Source organism: Nerophis ophidion, linkage group LG27 (genome assembly GCF_033978795.1).
Source record: "Nerophis ophidion isolate RoL-2023_Sa linkage group LG27, RoL_Noph_v1.0, whole genome shotgun sequence".
Taxonomy (NCBI): Eukaryota; Metazoa; Chordata; class Actinopteri; order Syngnathiformes; family Syngnathidae; genus Nerophis; species Nerophis ophidion.
In genome coordinates, this window is record NC_084637.1 from 35,818,524 (window position 1) to 35,843,081 (window position 24,558).

Here is a 24,558-nt window from a genome sequence, read left to right on the forward strand (position 1 = left end):
TTCCATACTCACTTGCGTGATACACACAGCACGTCATGCGTGTTAGTACAAGTACACTACATACACTGGCTAGCTGTGTACTAACAAAATAATAAAATAATACTTTACACCTACTGTAATATGATTGTATATTGATGGTTTTCACTCACTACAGATTGGTATTGTGTATTACAAACTCAAGTGTTTTGTGTTGACCTAGAAGCCAGCTTATCTCTTGCCGTAGTTAGCTGTCAGCGCTAATAGGGTAGAGTTCCTCAGTGGTGGCCCTTCCAGTAACAATGTTATCATACAGCTTGCACAAAATAGATGAAGTCTTGTTGAATGCATCTTTGAAGTTTTTGAGAGCTAGAAGTGATTGCTCACATTAGATGCAAGAAGGAGTCCATTTTTACATTTTACAATGCAAAAAAACCCCCAACTTGTGTCTTCTTGTCTCTCATAACGACTGTGATCAGTAAGCAAAAAGTGCAATTCCCCTTTAAGTCCTGGGACGCGTACTCAAAGCAGACGTCACATTTGCTGGTGTTACTGCATTTTTTTGCTCCTGTTTATTCTTCGCCATCCGGTTTTTCTGTATTTTATGCATTCTAAATCATAAATAAACATTTACAAAAGTCAGCTAAGAATGGAGCCAATAGGGCTCACTCTATAATGCCTAAAAAGTGCTCTAAAAACCATCAAACACATACACGTGCTTTAAGTATATTGCCAGAAGTATTTGGCCAGCCATCCAAATGATGACAATCACTAATCACTTGGCCTGGCCACAGGTGTATCAAATCAAGCACTCAGCCATGGAGACATTTGTGAAAGTGATTTCCAGCGTACAACTGTCAAGGAATGCCACCTGGACTGATGAATCACACTTTTCCATCTGGCAATCTGATGGCCCAGTCTGGGTTTGGAGGTTGCCAGCAGAACGCTACATTTCGGACTGCATTGTGCCCAGTGTGAAATTTGGTGGAGGAGGAATTATGGTGTGGGGTTGTTTTCCAGGAGTAGGGCTTGGCTCCTTAGTCCCAGTGAAAGGAACTTTGAATACTCCAGGATACCAAGACATTTTGGACCATTCCATGCTCCCAACCTTGTGGGAACAGTTTGGAGCGGGCCCCTTCCTCTTCCAACATGACTGTGCACCAGTGCACAATGCAAGGTCCATAAAGACATGGATGACAGAGTCAGGTGTGGATGAACTTGACTGGCCTGCGCAGAGTCCTGACCTAAACCCATAGAACACCTTTGGGATGAATTAGAACGGAGACTGAGAGCCAGACCTTCTCCACCAACATCAGTGTGTCACCTCACCAACATGCTTTTGGAAGAATGGTCAATAATTGCTATAAACACACTCTGCAACCTTGTGGACAGCCTTCCCAGAAGAGTTGAAGCTGTAATGGCTGCAAAAGATCATATTGAACCCAACTTCATATGTGAGTCAAGGCAGGTGGCCAAATACTTTTGGCAATATAGTGTATGTCATGTAGTAACCTTCATAATAACATGTCATTTTTACATATTTTTATCATACCATAAGTATATATGTCATGTAGTAACCTTCATAATAACATGTCATTTTTACATATTTTTATCATACCGTAAGTATATATGTCATGTAGTAACATTCATAATAACATGTCCTATTTTCTTCATACTGTAAGTACATATGTAGTATCTAGTAACATTCATAATAACATGTCCTATTTTCTTCATACTGTAAGTACATATGTAGTATCTAGTAACATTCATAATAACGTGTAATATATACATATTTTCACAGACGCATCACAACGCTCACTTTTCCCTTCAGCAACAATAAGACTACTAATCATGGCAGACTCGATTAGGGAGACAACAAAGACTACTTTGGGACAAATGATGATCCATAAGCTTCTATTTTTGAGCCTGAATATAAGGAGGATAATCTATACACGTTTTAAAAGCTGTGTGCTAAACAGATGCAGCTTTAGTCAAACACTAAGCATCACGTAGCAGTATTGCTAAGTGCTGAACAAGATGTACAAACGTAATAAAACAATCACATACTGTACAATGTCTGCTCTCACTGGGATACAAACTGGTTGTATATCAACAATTTATCATAATCTTGTATCATAATATCATTCACAAGCATTTTGTTGTGTCTTTCTGGCCATCTCTGGGTCTAAGTTGGATGTCACAGTGTACCAACTTGTAGGTTTATGTCCACAACCTTCTACTATCCAAGTGAGAGACATTATTTATCTACAATTAACATCCACCAACTCAGAGGCAATGCTGCAGCTCAATATTTCGATATAGCAGCATCAGCTAGTTAGCTCTCTAGAATGAGTTCCTCTGTGTTAGCACTCATAATAACAATATCACTAATACTTGTTTAATATTCAGTTCACCACATGTATTGTTGGCCCTTTTTGAAGGCTTCTTTACAGGGTGCAACAGTGTACTCTCATTAGCCACCTCTTACTAGCTGTTGTTTATGATTTAAAAAGCCTAAAAGAAGAAAACGTATTGTAAGGCTTGTGAAGATAGACAAACAATGCTCTGTGTTGATATCATTTGTTGTTGTTTTGGTTCCAAGCTGCTGGCAGGCTGCAGCGACACAATGATGGGAGGCAGTGACACGGGCAGCGGGGACAAGGAGTGGGCGGGCACCGCTGCCATCCACATCCCCATTGGCTGGCACAGGAGAGCAGATGGCGGCCGGGTGGTCTACGTCAGGTGACCTCTTTTTCTCTTTACATTACCGTCACCCCTTCACCAGACCTGCCCGAGAACTGATCTGCATTATTCTAAGCCAGGGGTCACCAACGCTGTGCCCGGGGGCACCAGGTAGCCCGTAAAGACCAGATGAGTCGCCCGCTGGCCTGTTCTAAAAATAGCTCAACTAGCAGTACTTACCAGTGAGCTGCCTTTATTTTATTTTTTTTTAATTTAATTACTAGTAAGCTGGTCTTGCTTTGCTCAACATTTTTAATTCTAAGAGAGACAAAACTCAAATAGCATTTGAAAATCCAAGACAATATTTTAAAGACTTGGTCTTCACTTGTTTAAATAAATTAATTCATTTTTTTTACTTTGCCTCTTATAACTTTCAGAAAGACAATTTTGGAGAAAAAAATACAACCTTAAAAATGATTTTAGGATTTTTAAACACATATACCTTTTAAATTCCTTCCTCTTCTTTCCTGACAATTTAAACCAGGGGTAGGGAGCCTATGGCTCGCGAGCCAGATGTGGCTCTTTTGATGACTGCATCTGGCTCTCGGATAAATCTGAGCTGAAATTGCTTAACATGATAAGTAATGAATAATTCCACTTGTAATAAGCGTTAAAAATAATGTTCAAAACATAAAACATTTTCATGCATTTTTAGTCCATCCATCCGTTTACTACCGCACCTGTTCAAGGAGTTGCGTTAAGAAGTTATTTATTTATTATTGGTTAGTGTGGGGCTTGTCCTCCTGGGGGTTCTTCAGACCACCAAGCAACGACATGTGAGCCCGTTTCAGGGTTACAATATTGTTTTATTTTTCAATAAGTCTCTCAGTTGCTTTCCAGCAATTGTATTTTTCTCTTTCGTTCTCGCTAGCGCTCTGGCTCCAGCCCCAACCCTGTCTCTCCTCCTGGCTGCTGCTTATAACAAAGCAACAGGTGATTAGATAACAAGGCTCAGGTGGGCCCTCTACGCAGCTCTTGCTGATTTTGAGGCCGGTCCTGGCACACCCCAGGTTGCTGCAGGCCCGCTGGCCACGCCCCCTCTACAGTTAGTTTCAGAATAACAATGTTATTACAAAGAATAAGAGACTTATTATACTCTAGAAATGTTGGTCTTACTTAAAAATGCACGCGTTTAGTTGTGTTCAGTGTTAAAAAAAATATTATATGGCTCTTACGGAAATACATTTGAAAATATTTGGCTTTTTGGCTCTCTCAGCCAAAAAGGTTCCCGACCCCTGATTTAAATCAACGTTTCAGTAAATGTATTTTTTATTTATTGTAAAGAATAATAAATACATTTTAATTAAATTCTTCTATTTAGCTTCTTTTTTTTCGACAAAGAATATTTGTGAAATATTTCTTCAAATTTATTATTAAAATTCAGAAAAATTATTCTAGCAAATCTACAAAATCTTTAGAATCAAATTTAAATCTTATTTTAAAGTCTTTTGAATTTCTTTTAAAATTTTTGTTCTGGAAAATCTAGAAGAAATAATGATTCGTCCTTGTTAGAAATATAGCTTGGTCCAATTTGTTATATATTCTAACAAAATGCAGATTGGATTTTAACCTATTTAAAACATGTCATTAAAATTCTAAAATTAATCCTAACCAGGAAAAATTACTAATGATGTTCCATAAATAATTTTTTTTTATTTTTTCAAAAAGATTCGAATTAGCTAGTTTTTCTCTTCTTTTTTTCGGTTGAATTTTGAATTTTAAAGAGTTGAAATTGAAGAGAAACTATGTTTCAAAATTTAATTTTCTTTTTTTTCCTGTTTTCTCTTTTAAACCGTTCAATTAAGTGTTTTTTTCATCATTTATTCTCTATAAAAAACCTTCCATAAAAGGAAAAAAAATGTATGACGGAATGACAGACAGAAATACCCATTTTTTTAATATAAAAATAGATTTATTTATTAAATGTAAATTGAGCAAATTGGCTATTTCTGGCAATTTATTTAAGTGTGTATCAAACTGGTAGCCCTTCGCATTATTCAGTACCCAAGAAGTAGCTCTTGGTTTCAAAAAGGTTGGTGACCTCTGTTCTAAGCATTAGTGGACTAGTAGGGTTATTGAGCATGCAGCTATTCAGTGGCTAGAAGCAAGAAGTGCTGACAACAACCACGTCTCATTTCTTTTTCAAACAAAGAGCAGCAATGAAACCACTTCCTCAAAAAGAAACAAACATTTTGTGATGATGTGTTTCCAAAGCTGCACACTGCTATATTATTTATTGTTCATTAGTAATCCAATAGACTTGAGACATTGCGGCTTCACACCTAAAGTTGCTGACAAACACAAAGTACTTGAACCAATCAATGTACACAAAGTGTAGCTGAACTATGGCTAAAATGCTATGTTGAAGTTATTTGTCGTTATTGTTTGCTGGTGTGGCATGCTCCTAGACAACAACATGAGCAAGGCATCCATGTCTTCAACAAGATTGTTCCCACACTTTACAGAGCATCTCATGTTACATCTTCATTCCAAAATTCAATACCATTCATACCTGGCCTAAAAACGCTTTTTTTTAAAACTGATTCTTATTTTACAAATAAATACAGAGATTTTTGAAAATGATGAATTAATTTAGAAATTGGGATGAATAAGAATCACGATTTTGCACCCTTTGTTTTTTTTGCTGTAACTCAGGGGTGTCTAGACTAAAGCTTGCGGACGTCTTTAATTTGCCGCGAGCGACGTGTTAGAAATAATAAACTTCCTTCACTGGCGGTCTGAATGGTGTCAATTTGTAGCTATCATGGGGACAATGTGAGTAATACAGGTTGAAGTTTACTGTATTGAGAATGTGTGCACAGCGTTCACTTATATAACCTAGTCCAAACAACCTTCCCTAGTCATGGCGCAGAAGAAAAACAAACTCAACCAAAACAAACACTCAACACACATGGTCACAGATAAAACACGACCTGCTCACTAAAACTTGTGGTTGTTATTTTAAAAACCAAAACGTCTCATCAGCTTAAATATATCAAATGACAACCATTGCAGGGTATGATGGGAAAATTCCAAAACAAGTGTTTTACCTAACAAGGTAGGAGTTGAACTTTCACATACTTTTAATATTCAATTATAATAATTATTAATTATACTTCCACGTGGGTGTGTGTGTGTATATATATATATATATATATATATATATATATATATATATATATATATATATATATATATATATATATATATATACATACACACACACATGTATGTATATATATATATATATATCCATGTGTATATATATACATGTGTGTGTGTGTGTGTATATATATATATATATATATACACACATATATATATATATATGTATATATATATATATATATATATATATATATATACATAATGTTTGTATATTTCTGTGTGTGTGTGTATTTATATATATGTATATGACTGTTCTTGGGATGCAACTCAGTATTCTGTGTGTGTGTGTGTTTATATATATATATATATATATGTTCCAGTTCCATTCACACATTTAAAAAACACTTTAAGACCAATGTCTTGAAAAAATATATCACTCTTGAATTAACATTGTAGTTAATACTATGATTAATGTTAATTAAAAATTAAACATGAGATATAAATAATAATAGAAGTACAATTGTTTGTATATATTGTATATATAATTAGTGCAAAGGTCTATATGTACACAGGGATATTTCACATGCCTGTACTGTGTATAAAATTGAACTACGTTCATGTTGTTTATGAAGTTGTTTATAATGTTATTTATAATGTGTATTTATAATATGTTGTGCAAAGGACTTTTTATAACTTTCGGAAGTTTATTTTGTAATTGAATTTGTTTATAGGGTTAGGCGCAATAAGTGTTTAACTTCAGCCTAAACCCTTTCGGTCTTTAACATTTTTCATTTTCAATCTATGAATGTACAACTTTTTATTTTCAATCTATGAATGTACAACTGTTTTTTTTGCTTTGTTGACCATTGACCGAAGAACAATAAACTAAACTAAACTAAACTATATATATATATATATATATACAGAATACTGAGTTGCATCCCAAGAACACCATACCTACTGTGAAGCATGGGGGTGGAAACATCATGCTTTGGGGCTGTTTTTCTGCTAAGGGGACAGGACGATTGATCCGTGTTAAGGAAAGAATGAATGGGGCCATGTATCCTGAGATTTTCAGCCAAAACCTCCTTCCATCAGTGAGAGCTTTGAATGGTTGACCAAATACTTATTTTCCACCAAAATTTACAAATAAATTCTTTAAAATTCCTACAATGTGAATTCCTGGAATTTTTTTCCCATTCTGTCTCTCACAGTTGAAGTGTACCTATGATGAAAATTACACACCTCTGTCATCATTTGAAGTGGGAGAACTTGCACAATTGCTGGCTGACTAAATACTTTTTTGCCCCACTGTATACGTGTGTGTGTGTGTGTGTGTGTGTGTGTGTGTGTGTGTGTGTGTGTGTGTGTGTGTATAAAATGCTGTGAGCTGAATTGAATGATATCTGCATGATGGAACACCATCTGTATCAGTTGACAACTGCAGATCTGACTCTTAGGCTAACCCCCATAGTCCCTCAAGGGGCCAATATTAGGCCCACTTTGGCCCCCTTTTATTTTGCATTAATATGAATGATTTGCCCACCGTTTGTCCTGAAGCTGAATGCTTCATGTATGCAGGTTTTCTTCCTTCATGGTCACACCAAAAACAATGTCTTATGTTACAACTTGGTTGTCGGAGTGCTAAACCTTTCTAAAACTGTATGTAACTAAGTATCCTGACCCTGACATACCTATTCATGGAGAAATAATACAAATTATCAGCCAATATAAATAATACCTTGGGTCAATGAGCTTTCCTTTAAAGCCCATTTTGTCAAATTGTGTAAAATAATCAAGTTTAATTTCGCAAATTTGCGAGCAATTCGAATGCTAAATTGTATTTGCATTTGATGATTTTCAGCCACTTCAACTATTGCCTTACCAGCTGCTCTCAGGCTATGGATAGAAAAACCTAAGCACTATCACTGTGCCAGTGTAAAAAAAAACAAAAACAAGTCAGTATTTGTACACATTTGCAGACCTCAAAGTGAGCTATAAAGTACTGCATGAATTGGCTCCAGATCCTCTGGCAGAGTTCATCAGCCAAACAAACAGGTGACTATTATATTCCTCTGCACTTTCAGTAAGTGAGCCTGCTCAGTAAGGAGTGCAAATGTGTGGAAGTCAGTACCTGAGGAGGTTCAACTGCTCACAATTTACCAGGCCTTCACAAAATAATTGAAAATGTGGCTTATCAACACCTACAGCTGCCAGCACTAAAATATCAGCCTGTTTTGATGCTATGTTATGTTGTCATGTCGTATTTTATTGGTTATTATATCCTATATGTATTGTCTGCTTCTTTTCTTTTTCTTTGGAATTGTAATTTGACTGCCTTTTTGCATCATGGCCAGGGGACTACAGATGAAATCAAGCCTTCTGGGTGTAATCATGTCTTTTCTGAAATTGCACAGTCTGACGTGGAAGTGATGATAAATGAGTGGCGACTGTGAAGTGAAGTCCATCATTAATAACTGTGTGTTTCATGATCTCAGTCCCAGTGGCACCACACTGTCCTCCCTGGATGAGGTGAAGGCCTACCTGTTGACTGATGGCACCTGTAAATGTGGCCTGGAGTGTCCACTGGTCATCCACAAGGTATGTCCTTATTCCAGGTGAATATTTTGGCCTTTGGAACCCCACCCAGAGGTGACACGTCTCCTATCTCAGGTGTTCAACTTCTCGCTGGGAGTAAGGGTGGAGCAGCACAAGCAGCCGCTCGGCAGAGCGGAGCAGGACATGACCAAACTGTGCAACCATCGCAGGAAAGTGGTGGCGATGGCCGCCCTGTGTCGCAGCATGCAGGCGTCACAGCTGCCCTATGCCCACCTTCAAAAGCCAGGTCAGACCTACTCATCATTTCTTTATTTATAAATAATAAATTGCAAAATATTCAGCAACACAGATGTCCGAAATACTGTGTAATTATGCCGTTAAAGCAGACGACTTTTAGCTGTGTGTGTGTGCAGCGCTCATACTTCCTAAAAACCCGTGACGTCTTGCGTACACGTCATCATTACACGACGTTTCCAGGACGAAACTCCCGGGAAATTCAAAATTGTAATTTAGTAAACTAAAGCGGCCATATTGGCATGTGTTGCAATGTTAATATTTCATCATTGATATATGAACTATCAGACTGCGTGGTGGCTAGTAGTGGCTTTCAGTAGGACTTTAACTGCTAACTTTATCAGCGTTCAAATAACATCCATTACATAACATCCAATTGAACGCAGGCTGCGAAGATTGTGTGTTAGATGTGCAGGTATCACTCCTGTTCTGTTTTGTTGGCCAAACTGTTGCACTCAACCACTAGGAGGTGTTGTTAGAAAACAATGCTTGTTTATTATACTTCATCTTCATTAGCCAAACTGCTTATTTTCTATTGATATCAAAAAGTAAACACTATGTTTTCTTTTACATTACTTGTTTTTTTTTTTCATTTTAAAGTTATTAATTTCAAAACCATTCATGTGACACAGCATTTTGTTAATATATTATGTGTAGTTAATTCCTATACCACATATTCCACATAAACTCTTAATGGATCTGTCCCGATACAGCATCGACATGTACATCACTTGAATAGAGAAAAAGGCATAGTTTAATGAGAAAAAGAGGACACATAGATGCTATTATTGAACCAAAAGGAGGTGTTGTTAGAGAACATATTATTGCTATATTATTATTATTGAACAAAAAAAACTTGTCTTTAAATATATGGTTAATATTTAAATATAGCCTTTTTATTAGACATTACAAATGACATAATGGCGTCACGTTCACACCCCAACACTGTTTTACACAACATAATCAATAATCCTGATTTCAATATATATATATAAGTAATCTTAATTATTACTTTGGCCATAATTGTGCAGCACTAGAATTGTTTTTAGAGATGTCCGATAATGTCTTTTTTGCCGATATTCCGATATTGTCCAACTCTTAATGACCAATTCCGATAAACAGCAGCTTGGAATTTGGGACATGCTCTCCCTGAAATAATCCTGATACCCACTACAACTATGGCAAATACTAACCTTTGACTTTCACAAAGTGCATCATTTTTTCAAACATGCCTCAAAACAACAGCTACAGACACAATGAAGGCACACAGCTTCAGTCCAGAGTATACTAGACTCATAAAGTACACAATAACATAGTCCTCCTTTAGTGCCAGACTGCCCGGCATACTGTATAACAGGAAATGATCAAGTGGGCTCAATCTGCCCTGCTCTAACGTATTTGTATGAGTAACACAAATGTGCTGCAAGCTAGTGGTGAGTACTTGAAGTGGCCCAGCAGTCAGCCAGAGCTTCTGAAATGCTGCGTTGAGACAGGGGTGGTTTTTGTTGTATTGTTGTTTTCTCAGCAGAGTCTTTAAGCAACAACTGTGTGGTGCTACTTTTTTCCGCTATTTGATTTTTATCCATCTTCTGCTTGTATTCATGGTGTACTTCCTTTCGATTCTTGAAGAGGTGGGAGATCAAAATGCTCGTATTAAAGGAAGACGTCTTTGTTCCTCCGCGTATAACCAACTTGTTGCAGTCATTGCAAATTTCCAGTTTTTTTATCCACTTTAAAATAATCCTAAACCATAGACATGGTGTCGTTAATCAGTCACCGAGCTCGTTGGCTTGTTAGCCAGGCTACAGCACCGGCAACAACACACTCTTGTTGTTGTCATGCTGCGCTGGTGGCGGTTTGATGAGGTCATCAAGCGTCGCCAGTAAACCTCTCAGGCTGCAGTCGTCAACTCCTGTGTTGTGTGTGGGAGGGGCTGCTGACTGGGAGACGCAACTGCTCTGTACTTCTAATTGTTTTAGTTATATTGTAGATTTTAAACGGTGCTTAAAGTGATGAATGGAGAAACACTATGGACGGCTAGAAGACTGTATGACACTTGTACTTCCGGTTGAAAGCTCCGTCCAAACAGACGGACACTGCAAGCTCGTCCAAAAGATGGCGCCATAGCACAAACAATAATACATCTATTCATTGTCTTTACTTGTCTTTTTGAAAACTATTTGCATTGGCAAAGAAACATCTATAAATTAGCTGCACCATTTTATAAGCATCAGGGTACAAAGCGTAAGAATAATGAAGTGGCTTATAGTTTGAAATTGACGTTACAAGTGAAACTGGAAAAATCTGAATATTGTGTAAAAGTCAGTATTTGAACTTCCAATGTGAAACTAATGTGTGATTACTTGCAAAGTAAAATATGCCAATCTTTTATTTGTTATATTATTGTGTAAAAGTCAGTATTTGAACTTCCAATGTGAAACTAATATGTGAATACCTGCAAAGTGAAATATGCCAATCTTTTATTTGTCATATTATTGTGTAAAAGTCAGTATTTGAACTTCCAATGTGAAACTAATATGTGATTACTTGCAAAGTGAAATATGCCAATCTTTTATTAGTTATAATATTGTGTAAAAGTCAGTATTTGAACTTCCAATGTGGAACTAATGTGTGATTACTTGCAAAGTGAAATATGCCATTTTGATGATCATGGTTTACAGTTTTTGAAAAGCCAAACATGTGTAGAAAGACTGTGATGAGCAGCGAGTCCCAAAGTCCTGACAGGCAGTAGACACAGCTGGCGAGCGTTGGCAGAGTGGAGTTTACGCTTTAAAGAAATGCTCACACTTGATAATGATTGTCATGTTTCCAAAATGCCCGCAGACCTTGATATGTTGCATAGAAACATGGATGTGACATCCTCCTGAAATGAATGTGTTGTTCCTCCAGAGCTGAGCAGCGGAGTGGACAGTTGCAATCCAAAGAGGGCTCTTGCTCAGCGTGATGAAGAGGACAGGGGCACGTACCATCCCAAGCTCCATCCTGCGCCTGCTCGACCACACCCACACCCCTGCACCAGCCCCACGTCCTCCCACCACTTCATGTACCCTTACAACGGTTCCTCGCCCGGTCCCCACACGGTCACCAACTCCCACCATCCCCTGGATGCTTTGCAAAGGCTTCACCATCCTCCTCTTCCTGTGACCCTGCCCCCCGCCGCATCCACCAGCCCCTCCTTCCCCACCGCCCAAAGGTCCCCCCGCACTCCCACTCCTCAAGGTCAAAGAACACCCAACACCCCTGTTTCCCCTCGGCTAAGGCCCCTAGCGTCACCTCCTTCCTCTTCCCCTAATAGCTTCGTAGTAGGAGGAAGAGTAGGCCAGGCCTCGGGTCACCACCCTCCTCTCTCCAACTCGCCCTCAACCCACCACATGAATTGTGTGTCGCCCCATCGGCGGTCCCGCCACCCTTCGGCCTCTCCCTCCCCCGTCTCCGAGCAGAGTGGAGGCTCCAGTGCGGCAGCAGAAGCACTGATAGGAAGTCATTTACCACAGCGGAGGAGGTCCTGCTCCTCCTCGCCGCGCTCCCCTCTCCCGTGCGGCTCCCCGAATCCCAGTCCTCACCTCTCTAAGTTCAAGCTGGAGGACATCTTGGAGCAGCTGAAGAACTCCGGCAACAATAGCACTAACAACCCCCAGCTCCCTTGGAACCCCAACCAAAGCAGTAGCAGCCCTCACGCGTCCCCTCTGAAGGCCTCAAAGAGCACAGCCAGTCCCAGCACAGGACCGCAAGGTTCTGGCTTGACATTGGTGACCAACCACAGCCACCAGGGGAAGCTGCTGCCCACGACCACGTCTTTTCCTGCCAGCAGTCTACTCTCGGCAGCTGCCAAGGCTCAGCTGGCGAGCCAGGTGACCCCGGGCCAGGAGTCTTTGACAGAGGCAACAAACAGCACTTTACAGAACATCCATCTTGCCGCTGCCACCAGGCCTCACTATCCCTCTTCCCTTCTCTTCCCATCGTCCCACTCCCTGGCCCAGTCCCTGGCTTCCACCTTGCCCCGCCTGCCTCCCAAAGCCGAGCGCAACGCGTCGCACAGGAAGAGGCAGCGGCGGTCTCCCGGCGTGCTCAGCATAATCCGAGACCCCCAGCCAAGGAAGACCCCGCCAGGAGACTGTGTCCCAGCTACTGCCATCAACCTGTCCTCGTCGGCTTTCCCACACTTTTCCTCTACCTCAGAGAGGGTTGTGTCCGAGCCCCGGCATCCCACACCCAAGCTCCCGACTCCCAGACCCACGGGGCAGCTTTCCCCGCCTTCTCCTGGACGGGGAGAGGCTATGGACGTAACTACAGGCCCGGTGCCGACCCACTTCGCTTTGGATCCTCCGACGCAACCCCTTTCTGCTCTCTTACACCTGCTCAGTGTGCAGAACGCTCAGGCCTTGGCTTCTCACCCTGTAGAAGGGGGCGGTCACACTAAGTCTCCTCTCAACCCTCATTTCTGTGCCAGAACCAACAACACTAACACCGCGCCCATGGTTCTGGAGGGGCTTTCTCCCCCTCGCACCTCCGCTCATTTCAGATCAGTGCAGTCACAATATCCATCTGTCAAGTCCGCTTCTCTACAAAGACATTCCCCTACGTCAAATTCAGCTTTACACAACAGCAGCAGCCCGTCTAGGCACGTGGCCTCGTTAGACAGGCACCAACTGAGCCACCTTCCCACAACCGAATCCAGGATGCTTTCTGAGACCATGCTCAATAACAACACGTCCACAGCGGACCTGAGTCCCTCGCCAGGCAGCGGCGTTCCTGCGGCCACGCCTGGCTCGCCAAAGCCTCTTGATCTTAGCAACCATGTCCTGGCCCTTCTCGCCGCATCCTCCACTGTGCTCCAGGAGGAAGACCAAGGGATGTCTACCCAAGATAAACAACTTGCAGGTAAGTGTCTCTATACACTCTGCCAACATGTACCATGATGTATACAAATGTTGGATACTGGACCAAAAATACCAAACAAATCTGTCTGGAGCTGCAAAAAAATTAAAGTGTTATAAGTGTTGACGTTTTATAATGAAGACAACACATTATGTAAGTGTCTGTATTAGCCTACTATCAAAATGACTTTAAAAGTCTTATTGAAGTATTATAATGAAGGCAACACATAATGTAAGTGTCTCTATTAGTTATATTAGCCTACTATCAAAATGACTTTAAAGGTCTTATATAAGTGTAATAATGAAGACAACACATGATGTAAGTTTCTCTATTAGTTATATTAGCCTACTATCAAAATAACTTTAAAAGTCTTATATAAGTGTTATAATGAATACAACTCATGATATAATTATCTGCCTGTATTAGCCTATAATATATGTTGATACAGACACACATCGTTGTTGACATAAATGTTGAAATGTGATATTTATTCTACACAGTTTTACAACATTGGAAAACATTAGTAAAACCTCTCAGAAGGTGGGATAACTCCTGGAAATGACTGTCTTAGAATGTTAATGGAAACGTCTAATGGATTTATTTAAATCTTTGCAAGCTGGGTAACATTTGCTGTGGTCTGGAACAACATTATCAGAAATGCAGCCAATGTTACATATGGATAATGTGTCATGAGACATGCAAATATAAATTAAATTTACTTCTAACACAATTTCCCAACTCATATGAAAACGGGGTTTGTACCTACAGACGAGGCATAATGATGCTAGCCTAGATAGCATGTTAGCATGGATTAACTTGCAGTCATGCAGTGACCAAATATTCCTGATCAGCACTCCACACAAGTCAATAACATCAACAATGTTCCCCTTTGTGCATTCATGCACAGCATAAAATGTTTGGTGGACAAAATGAGACAATGAAATGGTCTTTCTGTGGCAGCGTCTGAGAAAGTTGTACATGTAAACACACTGTTGTGTCACAGTCCAAACACCTACGGTGAGTTCCAAAAACGGTTAAAATGAGTAGGACAAAAGGGTGCTAGCCAAACACTGTCATCGGTGAAGCATGAACACAAATCTATTAAACAGGGGGCTTTCTAACAATTAAGAAGTCATTGTTGTCCTCCTACTCACACCATTTTAAAACAAAACATCTTCTTCCATTTTCAAACATTTTTGAAAAGGCTCCAGGGAGCCACTAGGGCGGCGCCAAAGAGCCGCTGGTTGCCGACCCTCCGTGTATACCAGGGGTCCCTATTTGTTTGGCATATTTTGGTGGGGCAGAGGGTTCCAGCAGGTGTTACCGGGGAATGGGAGGCCTTTTGGGGGCCTATATTCAGACAGTTTGGTGTATTTTGGTGGGGCAGAGGGTTCCAGCAGGTGTTACCGGGGAATGGGAGGCCTTTTGGGGGCCTATATTCAGACAGTTTGGTGTATTTTGGTGGGGCAGAGGGTTCCAGCAGGTGTTCCCGGGGAATAGGATGCCTTTTGGGGGCCTATATTCAGACAGTTTGGTGTATTTTGGTGGGGCAGAGGGTTCCAGCAGGTGTTACCGGGGAATGGGAGGCCTTTTGGGGGCCTATATTCAGACAGTTTGGTGTATTTTGGTGGGGCAGAGGGTTCCAGCAGGTGTTACCGGGGAATGGGAGGCCTTTTGGGGGCCTATATTCAGACAGTTTGGTGTATTTTGGTGGGGCAGAGGGTTCCAGCAGGTGTTACCGGGGAATGGGAGGCCTTTTGGGGGCCTATATTCAGACAGTTTGGTGTATTTTGGTGGGGCAGAGGGTTCCAGCAGGTGTTACCGGGGAATGGGAGGCCTTTTGGGGGCCTATATTCAGACAGTTTGGTGTATTTTGGTGGGGCAGAGGGTTCCAGCAGGTGTTCCCGGGGAATAGGATGCCTTTTGGGGGCCTATATTCAGACAGTTTGGTGTATTTTGGTGGGGCAGAGGGTTCCAGCAGGTGTTCCCGGGGAATGGGAGGCCATTTGGGGGCCTATTTTCAAACAGTTTGGCGTGTTTTGGTGGGGCAGCGGGTTCCAGCAGGTGTTCCCGGGGAATGGGAGACCATTTGGGGGGCTATTTTCAAACAGTTTGGCGTATTTTGGTGGGGCAGCGGGTTCCAGCAGGTGTTCCCGGGGAATGGGAGGCCTTTTGGGGGCCTATAATCAGACAGTTTGGTGTATTTTGGTGGGGCAGAGGGTTCCAGCAGGTGTTACCGGGGAATGGGAGGCCTTTTGGGGGCCTATATTCAGACAGTTTGGTGTATTTTGGTGGGGCAGAGGGTTCCAGCAGGTGTTCCCGGGGAATAGGATGCCTTTTGGGGGCCTATATTCAGACAGTTTGGTGTATTTTGGTGGGGCAGAGGGTTCCAGCAGGTGTTCCCGGGGAATGGGAGGCCATTTGGGGGCCTATTTTCAAACAGTTTGGCGTGTTTTGGTGGGGCAGCGGGTTCCAGCAGGTGTTCCCGGGGAATGGGAGACCATTTGGGGGGCTATTTTCAAACAATTTGGCGTATTTTGGTGGGGCAGAGGGTTCCAGCAGGTGTTCCCAAGGAATGGGAGCCCTCTTGCTGGGCGTCTTTTCAAACAGTTTGGCGTATTTGTGTCCACCAGATCTTTTTGCTAAGTTCAAAAATGAGCTGAATTTTTTAATGAAAGAATCTGCTGTTCCAATCGTGTCCACTAGATGTCGCAATAGAAGTTGCTTTATAGCGGGGTCAAGCAAGAGGTACACAGTAAAGCGTGGCTCCTCCCCTTCGACATAAATGAAAGCATCACTTACATTGTTGACTATATACATACAGTTACACTTGTTTCAAGTACTATTAACAGCATTACTTTAGATTTGCTGAGAAAAGTTGAATGACTTTGTAGTCTTAAGTTATTTGTGGCCTTTCTTGGGTTTCTGAAATTGCAGCAGTTTTCCCCTCAGAATGTTCTACTAACTCAAATTGTTTTGTCAAGAGGAATAACAAACTGCAGTTGTCTTTATTTTGAAGTTGTGGTGGCAGAACCGAAGTTCCTCTGGTCTATACTTAGTTTGATGCGAGACCTTCTGTGTGCCTATTGTTTTGTAGGTGCAGAGGAGTCTAAGGTCCTCCCCCCAGCAAAGCCTCTGTCCGCGAGCAGTCCAGAGGCCGTGGTCTCCTCCCAGCTCGGGGAGGACAATCAGACCTCCTCACCTCTGGCCGAGGCCTTCCCCTTCATGAACCAAGATCAACTTCTCCAGCTGCTGTCTTCCACGGGGGGCCTGCCGTCCATCCTGGACCCCGCAGTTCTGTCATCGTTGCACCTAGGAGGACTGTGGCTGGGCGGGCACAACGCACAGATACCTCCTCCAGCTGCAGAGCAGCAGCCCTTGCTGCTACAAGCAGAGATGCAGCAGCAGAAGCAGCAGATGAACGCCAACCCTCTCTTCCCCTTGCTGCCCTTGTTGAGCGGCGTGCAGGGGGACTTACCTCTCAGCCTGTTGGGCCTTCTCAACCCTATCCCGCCTCCGGTCTCCACCACAGGACAGGAACCTGATTTGGGGCTGACAGAGAAACCCAGCCTTCAGGCTCTGCTCATGGCCTCCTTGCTGCTGGGGCAACAGCAAGGACCTTTGTTACCCCTCTCTGGACTGGGTCAGGTCAGCTTGGAGGTTCCTCTGCAGCACACATTAGAGGGCCTGACGCTGGACAAGACCACCGCTCTTCTGGACCCATCAGCTCTGCACGGCGCAGGGCTGTTGGAGGTGGCCCAGGGCCTTCCTGGAGCAGAGGGCTCCATTCAAGCTCTTCAGTCTCTGCTCCTTCCTGCTGCTCACCCAGCCACCTTCCTGCCTCTTAGCCCCGCCCTCCTTGCTGCTGCTCTGAATGCAGCGGACCTCCCCAACACCCATTTAGGTCCTGCACAGCAAAGCCAACATACCCAACCTCAGGTAGGATCTTTCTACACATGCACCTGTGGTACACACCTACTACTTGATGTTCCTCTGGTCTAAATTCATCAAAACATGTCTGCCATTGCTTCTACATCTCAATCTTTATATATATACAGGACTGTCTCAGAAAATTTGAATATTGTGATAAAGTCCTTTATTTTCTGTAATGCAACTAAAAACATGAAAATGCCATACATTCTGGATTCATTACACATCAACTGAAATATTGCAAGCCTTTTATTATTTAAATATTGCTGATAATGGCATACAGCTTAAGAAAACTCAAAAATCATATCTCCAAAAATTTGATTATTTCCTCAGACCAAGTAAAAAAAAAAGATTTATAACAGCAAAACAAATTCAAACATTTGAAAATGTCAATTAATGCACTCAGTACTTGGTTAGGAATCCTTTTGCACGGATTACTGCATCAATGCGGCGTGGCATGGAGGCAATCGGCCTGTGGCATTGCTGAGGTGTTATGGATGCCCAGGATGCTTCAATAGCGGCCTATTGAAGCATATACTTTTGACCCACCACATTTGCTCACATTTTCATAGTAAATTCATAAAAAAAGCAAACTTCATGAATGTTTTTTGTGAGCAACAAGTATATGCTCCAATCACTACATCCAAAAAAAAAAAGAGTTGTAGAAATGATTGGAAACTCAAGATAGCCATGACATTATATATATATATATATATATATATGTCTTGATTGGATTATCCGGAGAATAGTGCTCGATACCGTGGTAGAGCGCAATATGTAGGTGTGGGAAAAAATCACAAGACTACTTCATCTCTACAGATCTGTTTCATGAGGGGTTCCCTCAATCATCAGGAGATTTTAATGGAAGCATTCACATACAATGGTTTATATAGAGCACAGAGTGGGTGGGTACAGGCAGGCGTAGGGTGTGGTGATTGGCTCATGTGTTACCTAGGAGGTGTTTCCGTCTGTGGCGGCATGTTGAAATGATTTCACTGCGCTTGTTGAGGGATGATAGCTCTGGGTGATATATAATAAACAGTTTCTCTTTCAAGCATAAGTTGCATCTTTTATTACCACTGTTGTAAGGTGTGCTGGATGCAAGAATTTGCCATGTTATTGAATATTCAACATTATTGTCTTTGAGGTTCCAAATGTGTTTGCTGAGTTCGGTAGAATTCTGCAATTCTGATGATTGAGGGAACCCCTCATGAAACAGATCTGTAGAGATGAAGTAGTCTTGTGATTTTTTCCCACACCTACATATTGCGCTCTACCACGGTATCGAGCACTATTCTCCGGATAATCCAATCAAGACATATTCCGCTCCAAATTGACATTTGTTGAGCACTGTACGACGATCCGAAATGGAAAAGTTCAGCATCGACTACTCCACGAAGAACATTCCCATACCCGCGCAGAAGGACTACAAGCAAAGACTCATAGAAAAGACGGAACACTTCCTAAGAAGGATGCGGTGGAAAGCACACTTTTTCCTCCACCCTGAAACAAAAGGAACGCAAAAGGAAACTTACGGATTCAAATCTACCAAGAACCCACCCACAGTCAAGGAATTAAAGGACTTTGAGAACGACATGCTCAAAATGATACAATCAGTCAAATTTAAGCCAGCCCGCAACCCATTCCTCACCAAGCTGAAAAATGACACGGAGCGCATCAAGAAAGTAAGCAACCTCATCATAGCCGCCGATAAAACCACAAACTTCTACAGAATGGACATACCAGAACATAACTCTTTACTGGACAAAAGCATCACCAAATCATACAAAAAAGCGCAACCCAACACTTTACAGAACATCCACCTGGAAAACAAGCGGATCGCAACCGAACTGGACATTGAGGACAGGGTGGACGCCACAGCCAACAAAGAAGCCTTCATCACACTGAAGGACCACAAACCCAACTTCGCAAATAACCCAACATGCCGACTAATAAACCCAACTAAATCCGAAATAGGAAAAATCAGCAAAATAATCCTGGACAGAATCAACGCAAAAATCAAGGACAAAACACCACTCAACCAATGGAGAAATACAGCAGCAGTAATCAAATGGTTCAACAACATCCAAGACAAACAACAACACAACTTTATCTCCTTCGACATCGAAGAATTTTACCCTTCCATCACGCAAGACCTACTGACCCAAGCACTAAACTTCGCCTCGGACTACGACTCAATCACAGGCAACGAAAGAAACATCATCATCCACGCAAAGAACTCCATACTCATCCACAACAGTACACCATGGCAAAAAAAGAACAATTCAACATTTGACGTTACTATGGGGAGTTTTGACGGAGCAGAAACGTGCGAACTCGTTGGGAGTTTCCTCCTCTCCCAGCTTGCTAGCCTCAACCTGAACCTTGGTATTTACCGTGATGATGGACTGGCAGTGTGCCGCGCCTCGCCAAGGAGCAGCGAGAACACCAAGAAGCGCATATGCCAAATCTTCAAAGAAAACGGCCTACGGATCACGATTGAAGCCAACAAGCAAACCGTCAACTTCCTCGACGTCACTTTCAACCTGAGAAATAACAGCTACCAACCATTCACGAAACCCAACACAACACTCCAATACGTGCACCACGACAGCAACCACCCACCCACCACCACGAAAAGAATACCTACCGGAATCAATAAAAGACTATCGATGCTGTCATCCAGCAAAACTGAATTCGACCAAGCAACCCCCCCGTACCAGAAAGCACTTGATGAAAGCGGATACAACTTCACCCTCACCTATGAACCCACCCCAGGAAACCAACCAAAAAAGAGCAGAAAACGAAACAACATCATCTGGTACAATCCGCCATTCAGCAAAGACGTCTCAACCAACATCGGCCGCAAGTTCCTCACTCTGATCGACAAACACTTCCCCAAAGGCAACACCCTAAGAAAAATATTCAACAAGAACAACATTAAATTGAGCTACAGCTGTATGAATAACATGCAACAAATCATTTCAAACCACAACAAAGCAATTGCAAAAGGACTGCCTACCCCCAGACTAAACGACTCTGAAACCAATAATGAATGTAACTGTCGCAAGAAACCTGATTGCCCTCTCAACGGAAGGTGCTTACAGACATCAGTCGTTTACCAAGCAAAGGTAATACGCAAGGACATTAACACATCCGACACGTACGTAGGATTAACCGAAGGAGCGTTCAAAACAAGATGGAATAATCACAACGCCTCCTTTAGAAACCAGACTTTGCAGAATTCTACCGAACTCAGCAAACACATTTGGAACCTCAAAGACAATAATGTTGAATATTCAATAACATGGCAAATTCTTGCATCCAGCACACCTTACAACAGTGGTAATAAAAGATGCAACTTATGCTTGAAAGAGAAACTGTTTATTATATATCACCCAGAGCTATCATCCCTCAACAAGCGCAGTGAAATCATTTCAACATGCCGCCACAGGCGGAAACACCTCCTAGGTAACACATGAGCCAATCACCACACCCTACGCCTGCCTGTACCCACCCACTCTGTGCTCTATATAAACCATTGTATGTGAATGCTTCCATTAAAATCTCCTGATGATTGAGGGAACCCCTCATGAAACAGATCTGTAGAGATGAAGTAGTCTTGTGATTTTTTCCCACACCTACATATATATATATATATATATATATATATATATATATATACATATATATATACATACAGTACATATATATATACTGTATATATATAATATATATGTACTGTATATATATAATATATATATACAGTACATATATATTATAAATAAATAAATAAATGGGTTGTACTTGTATAGCGCTTTTCTACCTTCAAGGTACTCAAAGCGCTTTGACACTAATTCCACATTTACCCATTCACACACACATTCACACACTGATGGAGGGAGCTGCCATGCAAGGCGCCAACCAGCACCCATCAGGAGCAAGGGTGAAGTGTCTTGCTCAGGACACAACGGACGTGACGAGGTTGGTTCCAAGTGGGATTTGAACCAGTGACCCTCGGGTTGCGCACGGCCACTCTCCCACTGCGCCACGCCGTCCCCTTAATATATATATATCTATATATAGAAGGTCCTGTGACCAAAGACATCCCCACACATGAAGAACAGCATGTTGTGTGTGCATCATGACATCTGAGGACTATCATGTCGTGTCAGAAGACAAAGTAGTGAAGTGGCCATCAATGATGTAAATCCCATTTCAAAAGAGCAGTTTGTGCTCCAACATTCCAGTAGCAAATGGAAGAAACTCTTTGATTTCACTTCTGTCTTCCAAATATTAACTTCATTTTGTCCACTTCTGTGTCCAATGATATCATCACATTTGGCTTTGTTTGTGTGTTGTTCCAATGCAAAGACAAGAAATAAACATGTAAATAGCAAAGCATTTGTCATTTCAACTATTTCCAGGCATAAGTGAGCATTATCTGCCGCACCTGCAGGGCTGCATATATGACTGTACATATACTGTATCCTAGATGGATGGGGACAGTCATGGGGGAAGATGTTTCAGTGTTGATGATGAGTGTGTAGAAAGTTCTATTCAATATTGTCTCATAGGCTAAAAAGCAAATGAGTGAAATATGTGATAAGAAGGCCGCATTTGATAGTATCATTTGACCCACCACAGGAACTGTCTGATGCTGGCGTGGACACCCTCATCCCCCTCTCGCTTCAGGGCAAGGACAACGCCATCCTCCAGCAACTCCTTCCCAGTCTGCTCAACCCTGCTATTTTAGGTGAGCTCCTCCAAGGTAGCCATGTCTATCAGCACCACCATGACACTCTCTCTCTCTCTCTCTCTCTCTCTCTCTCTCTCTCTCTCTCCAGGAGACCTCTCCGCCATGGCGGGGCTCCATAACATGGTGAGCATCGGAGCCGGCTCCATCCTGCTGCCCCCGGTGCAGCCCTCATCCCTAGGCATGCCTCTCCTGCAAGGCCCCGATGGAACCATCAACCTGCTCAACAACATACAGGTGAGAACAATTGACATATCTTTTTACAAATGGACATTCATGCTTGTTTACTAGTATCTGTAAAATATTATTTCATGTACTGTTTGTACACAGCTAGCCAGACAGTGTATGTACTGTAGTTGTACTTACACACATGATGTGTATAATGATCAATATTAAAGTGACTCACTCCCTGGACACTTGTCTGTTTGGTCCAGCTCTTTTTTTTTCGGTTTATTTGAGTAAGCACTCCATTTATGTCAGAAGTTGCTTGGCTCCAAATTCTACATGTACGGCATCAAAGTCACCCCAACATCACTGTCTCGGCTTTCGTCTGCTCCAACGTCTCACTCTTCTTTCAAAGCAGTAGTTCATCCTCAGTATATTCAACTTCAAAAAGATAAGGTTGTGAATCCTCATTTCTCCAATTATAATCGTCTTTGTTGTCTGTGACCAAATATTGTTATGAAGGTGTCTGTTACTACATTGTATATATATACTTATTACTTATTGTTATGAAGGTGTATGTTACCACATTATATATCAAATCAAATAAAATCAACTTTATTTATATAGCACATCTAAAGTTTACCACAGGGGTAGCCAAAGTGCTGTACAATGGGCAGGTTAAAAACGAGAACCGAGCAAACACAACACAAACAGAACATGATAAAAAATAAATGAAAAAAATAAAAGATAAAAACAGGTTGACAGCAGGTGTATAATGGGGCGCCATTGCAGGATGGATATCACTCAGTGTTAAAAGCCATGGAATAAAAGTATGTTTTTAAGAGAGATTTAAAAAGAGGAAGAGAGGAGGCTTGTCTAACACTCAGAGGTAGGTGGTTCCAGAGCTTGGGAGCAGCAGCAGCCAAAGCTCTGTCACCTCTAAGCTTCAGCCTTGTGTCAGGGACCCTCAGTAGCAGCTGATCACATGATCTTAGGGATCGGGTAGGGCAGTAAGGCTGAAGGAGGTCAGAGAGATATGTTGGCGCCAGGTTGTTTAGACATTTAAAAACAAATAGGAGGAGTTTAAAATGGATTGGATAACGCAAAGGGAGCCAGTGAAGGGACACTAATATAGGGGTGATGTGCTGACGTCTGCGGGTCTGTGCTAGCAGACCAGCAGCAGAGTTCTGCACCAGCTGCAGGCCTGGCTAATGCCGACATACAGGCCATTGCAGTAGTCTAAACCATTCCACATAAAGGCGTGGATTAATTTCTCGAGATCATGTCCTGATAGAAGCGGTTTCACTTTCGCTATTTGGCATAATTGATAAAAGCTTTTTTGAACGACGCTGCTGATTTGTTTTTCGAATTTAAAATCTGAGTGGAACTTTACCCCCAGGTTTGTGACACAGTCGCTGAGATACGGGGTCAGAGTGCCGATGTCAACGTTGGGGGAGGGAAAACGACTTGGACCGAACAACATAACTTCTGTTTTGTTTTCAATTAGGCTCAGGAAGTTAGCTGAAAGCCAGGCTTTGATGTCGTGCAGGCAGTCAATGAGACGTTGAAACGTGTTATTTTGTGCCATGGGAAAATAGATCTGGCAATCATCGGCATAAAAATGAAATGCAATACCATACTTCCTAAAAATAGAATCATGGTGGAGAAGGTAAAGCGCAAATAAGATTGGGGCAAGGATAGAGCCCTGAGGGACCCCGTGTGGTAGAGGAGCTGTGGAAGACATAAAACTGTCTATTTTTACACAAAAACTCCTGTCAGCCAGGTACGACCGGAACCAGTTGAGGGCGGCGCCCTTAATACCCACACAGTTCTCAAGACCAGTGATTAAGGTGGCGTGGTCGACGGTGTCCAACGCAGCAGACAGATCTAAAAGCACCAGGACAACATATTTACCAGAATCAGTTGACAGGAGGATATCGTTAAAAACTTTTAGAAGCGCTGATTCTGTGCTGTGGAGGGCTTTAAAAGCAGACTAGAGATAGGTCTAAGGTTAGAGAGGAGAGAGGGGTCGAGGCTTGCTTTTTGAAGTAGAGGTCGTACCACTGCATGTTTAAACTCTACTGGAACTATTCCAGAAGAGAGGCTACTATTGATCATGTTAAGGACAC

At 42.0% G+C, this 24,558-nt stretch overlaps 1 protein-coding gene across 8 annotated transcripts in view; it reads left to right on the top strand.

Annotated features, from left to right (window-relative positions):
* mbd6 (methyl-CpG binding domain protein 6) overlaps window positions 1-24,558 on the top strand; it is a 61,166-nt gene that overhangs the window by 9,400 nt on the left and 27,208 nt on the right. For all 8 annotated transcript variants that reach the window (XM_061888975.1, XM_061888983.1, XM_061888979.1 and 5 more), the window contains exons 3-9: window positions 2,579-2,718; window positions 8,325-8,427; window positions 8,500-8,671; window positions 11,590-13,581; window positions 16,676-17,517; window positions 22,156-22,264; window positions 22,356-22,501. In XM_061888975.1, the coding sequence (XP_061744959.1) occupies window positions 2,603-2,718; window positions 8,325-8,427; window positions 8,500-8,671; window positions 11,590-13,581; window positions 16,676-17,517; window positions 22,156-22,264; window positions 22,356-22,501 (3,480 nt within the window). In that variant the 5' untranslated portion in view covers window positions 2,579-2,602. The remainder of the gene's footprint in view (window positions 1-2,578; window positions 2,719-8,324; window positions 8,428-8,499; window positions 8,672-11,589; window positions 13,582-16,675; window positions 17,518-22,155; window positions 22,265-22,355; window positions 22,502-24,558) is intronic.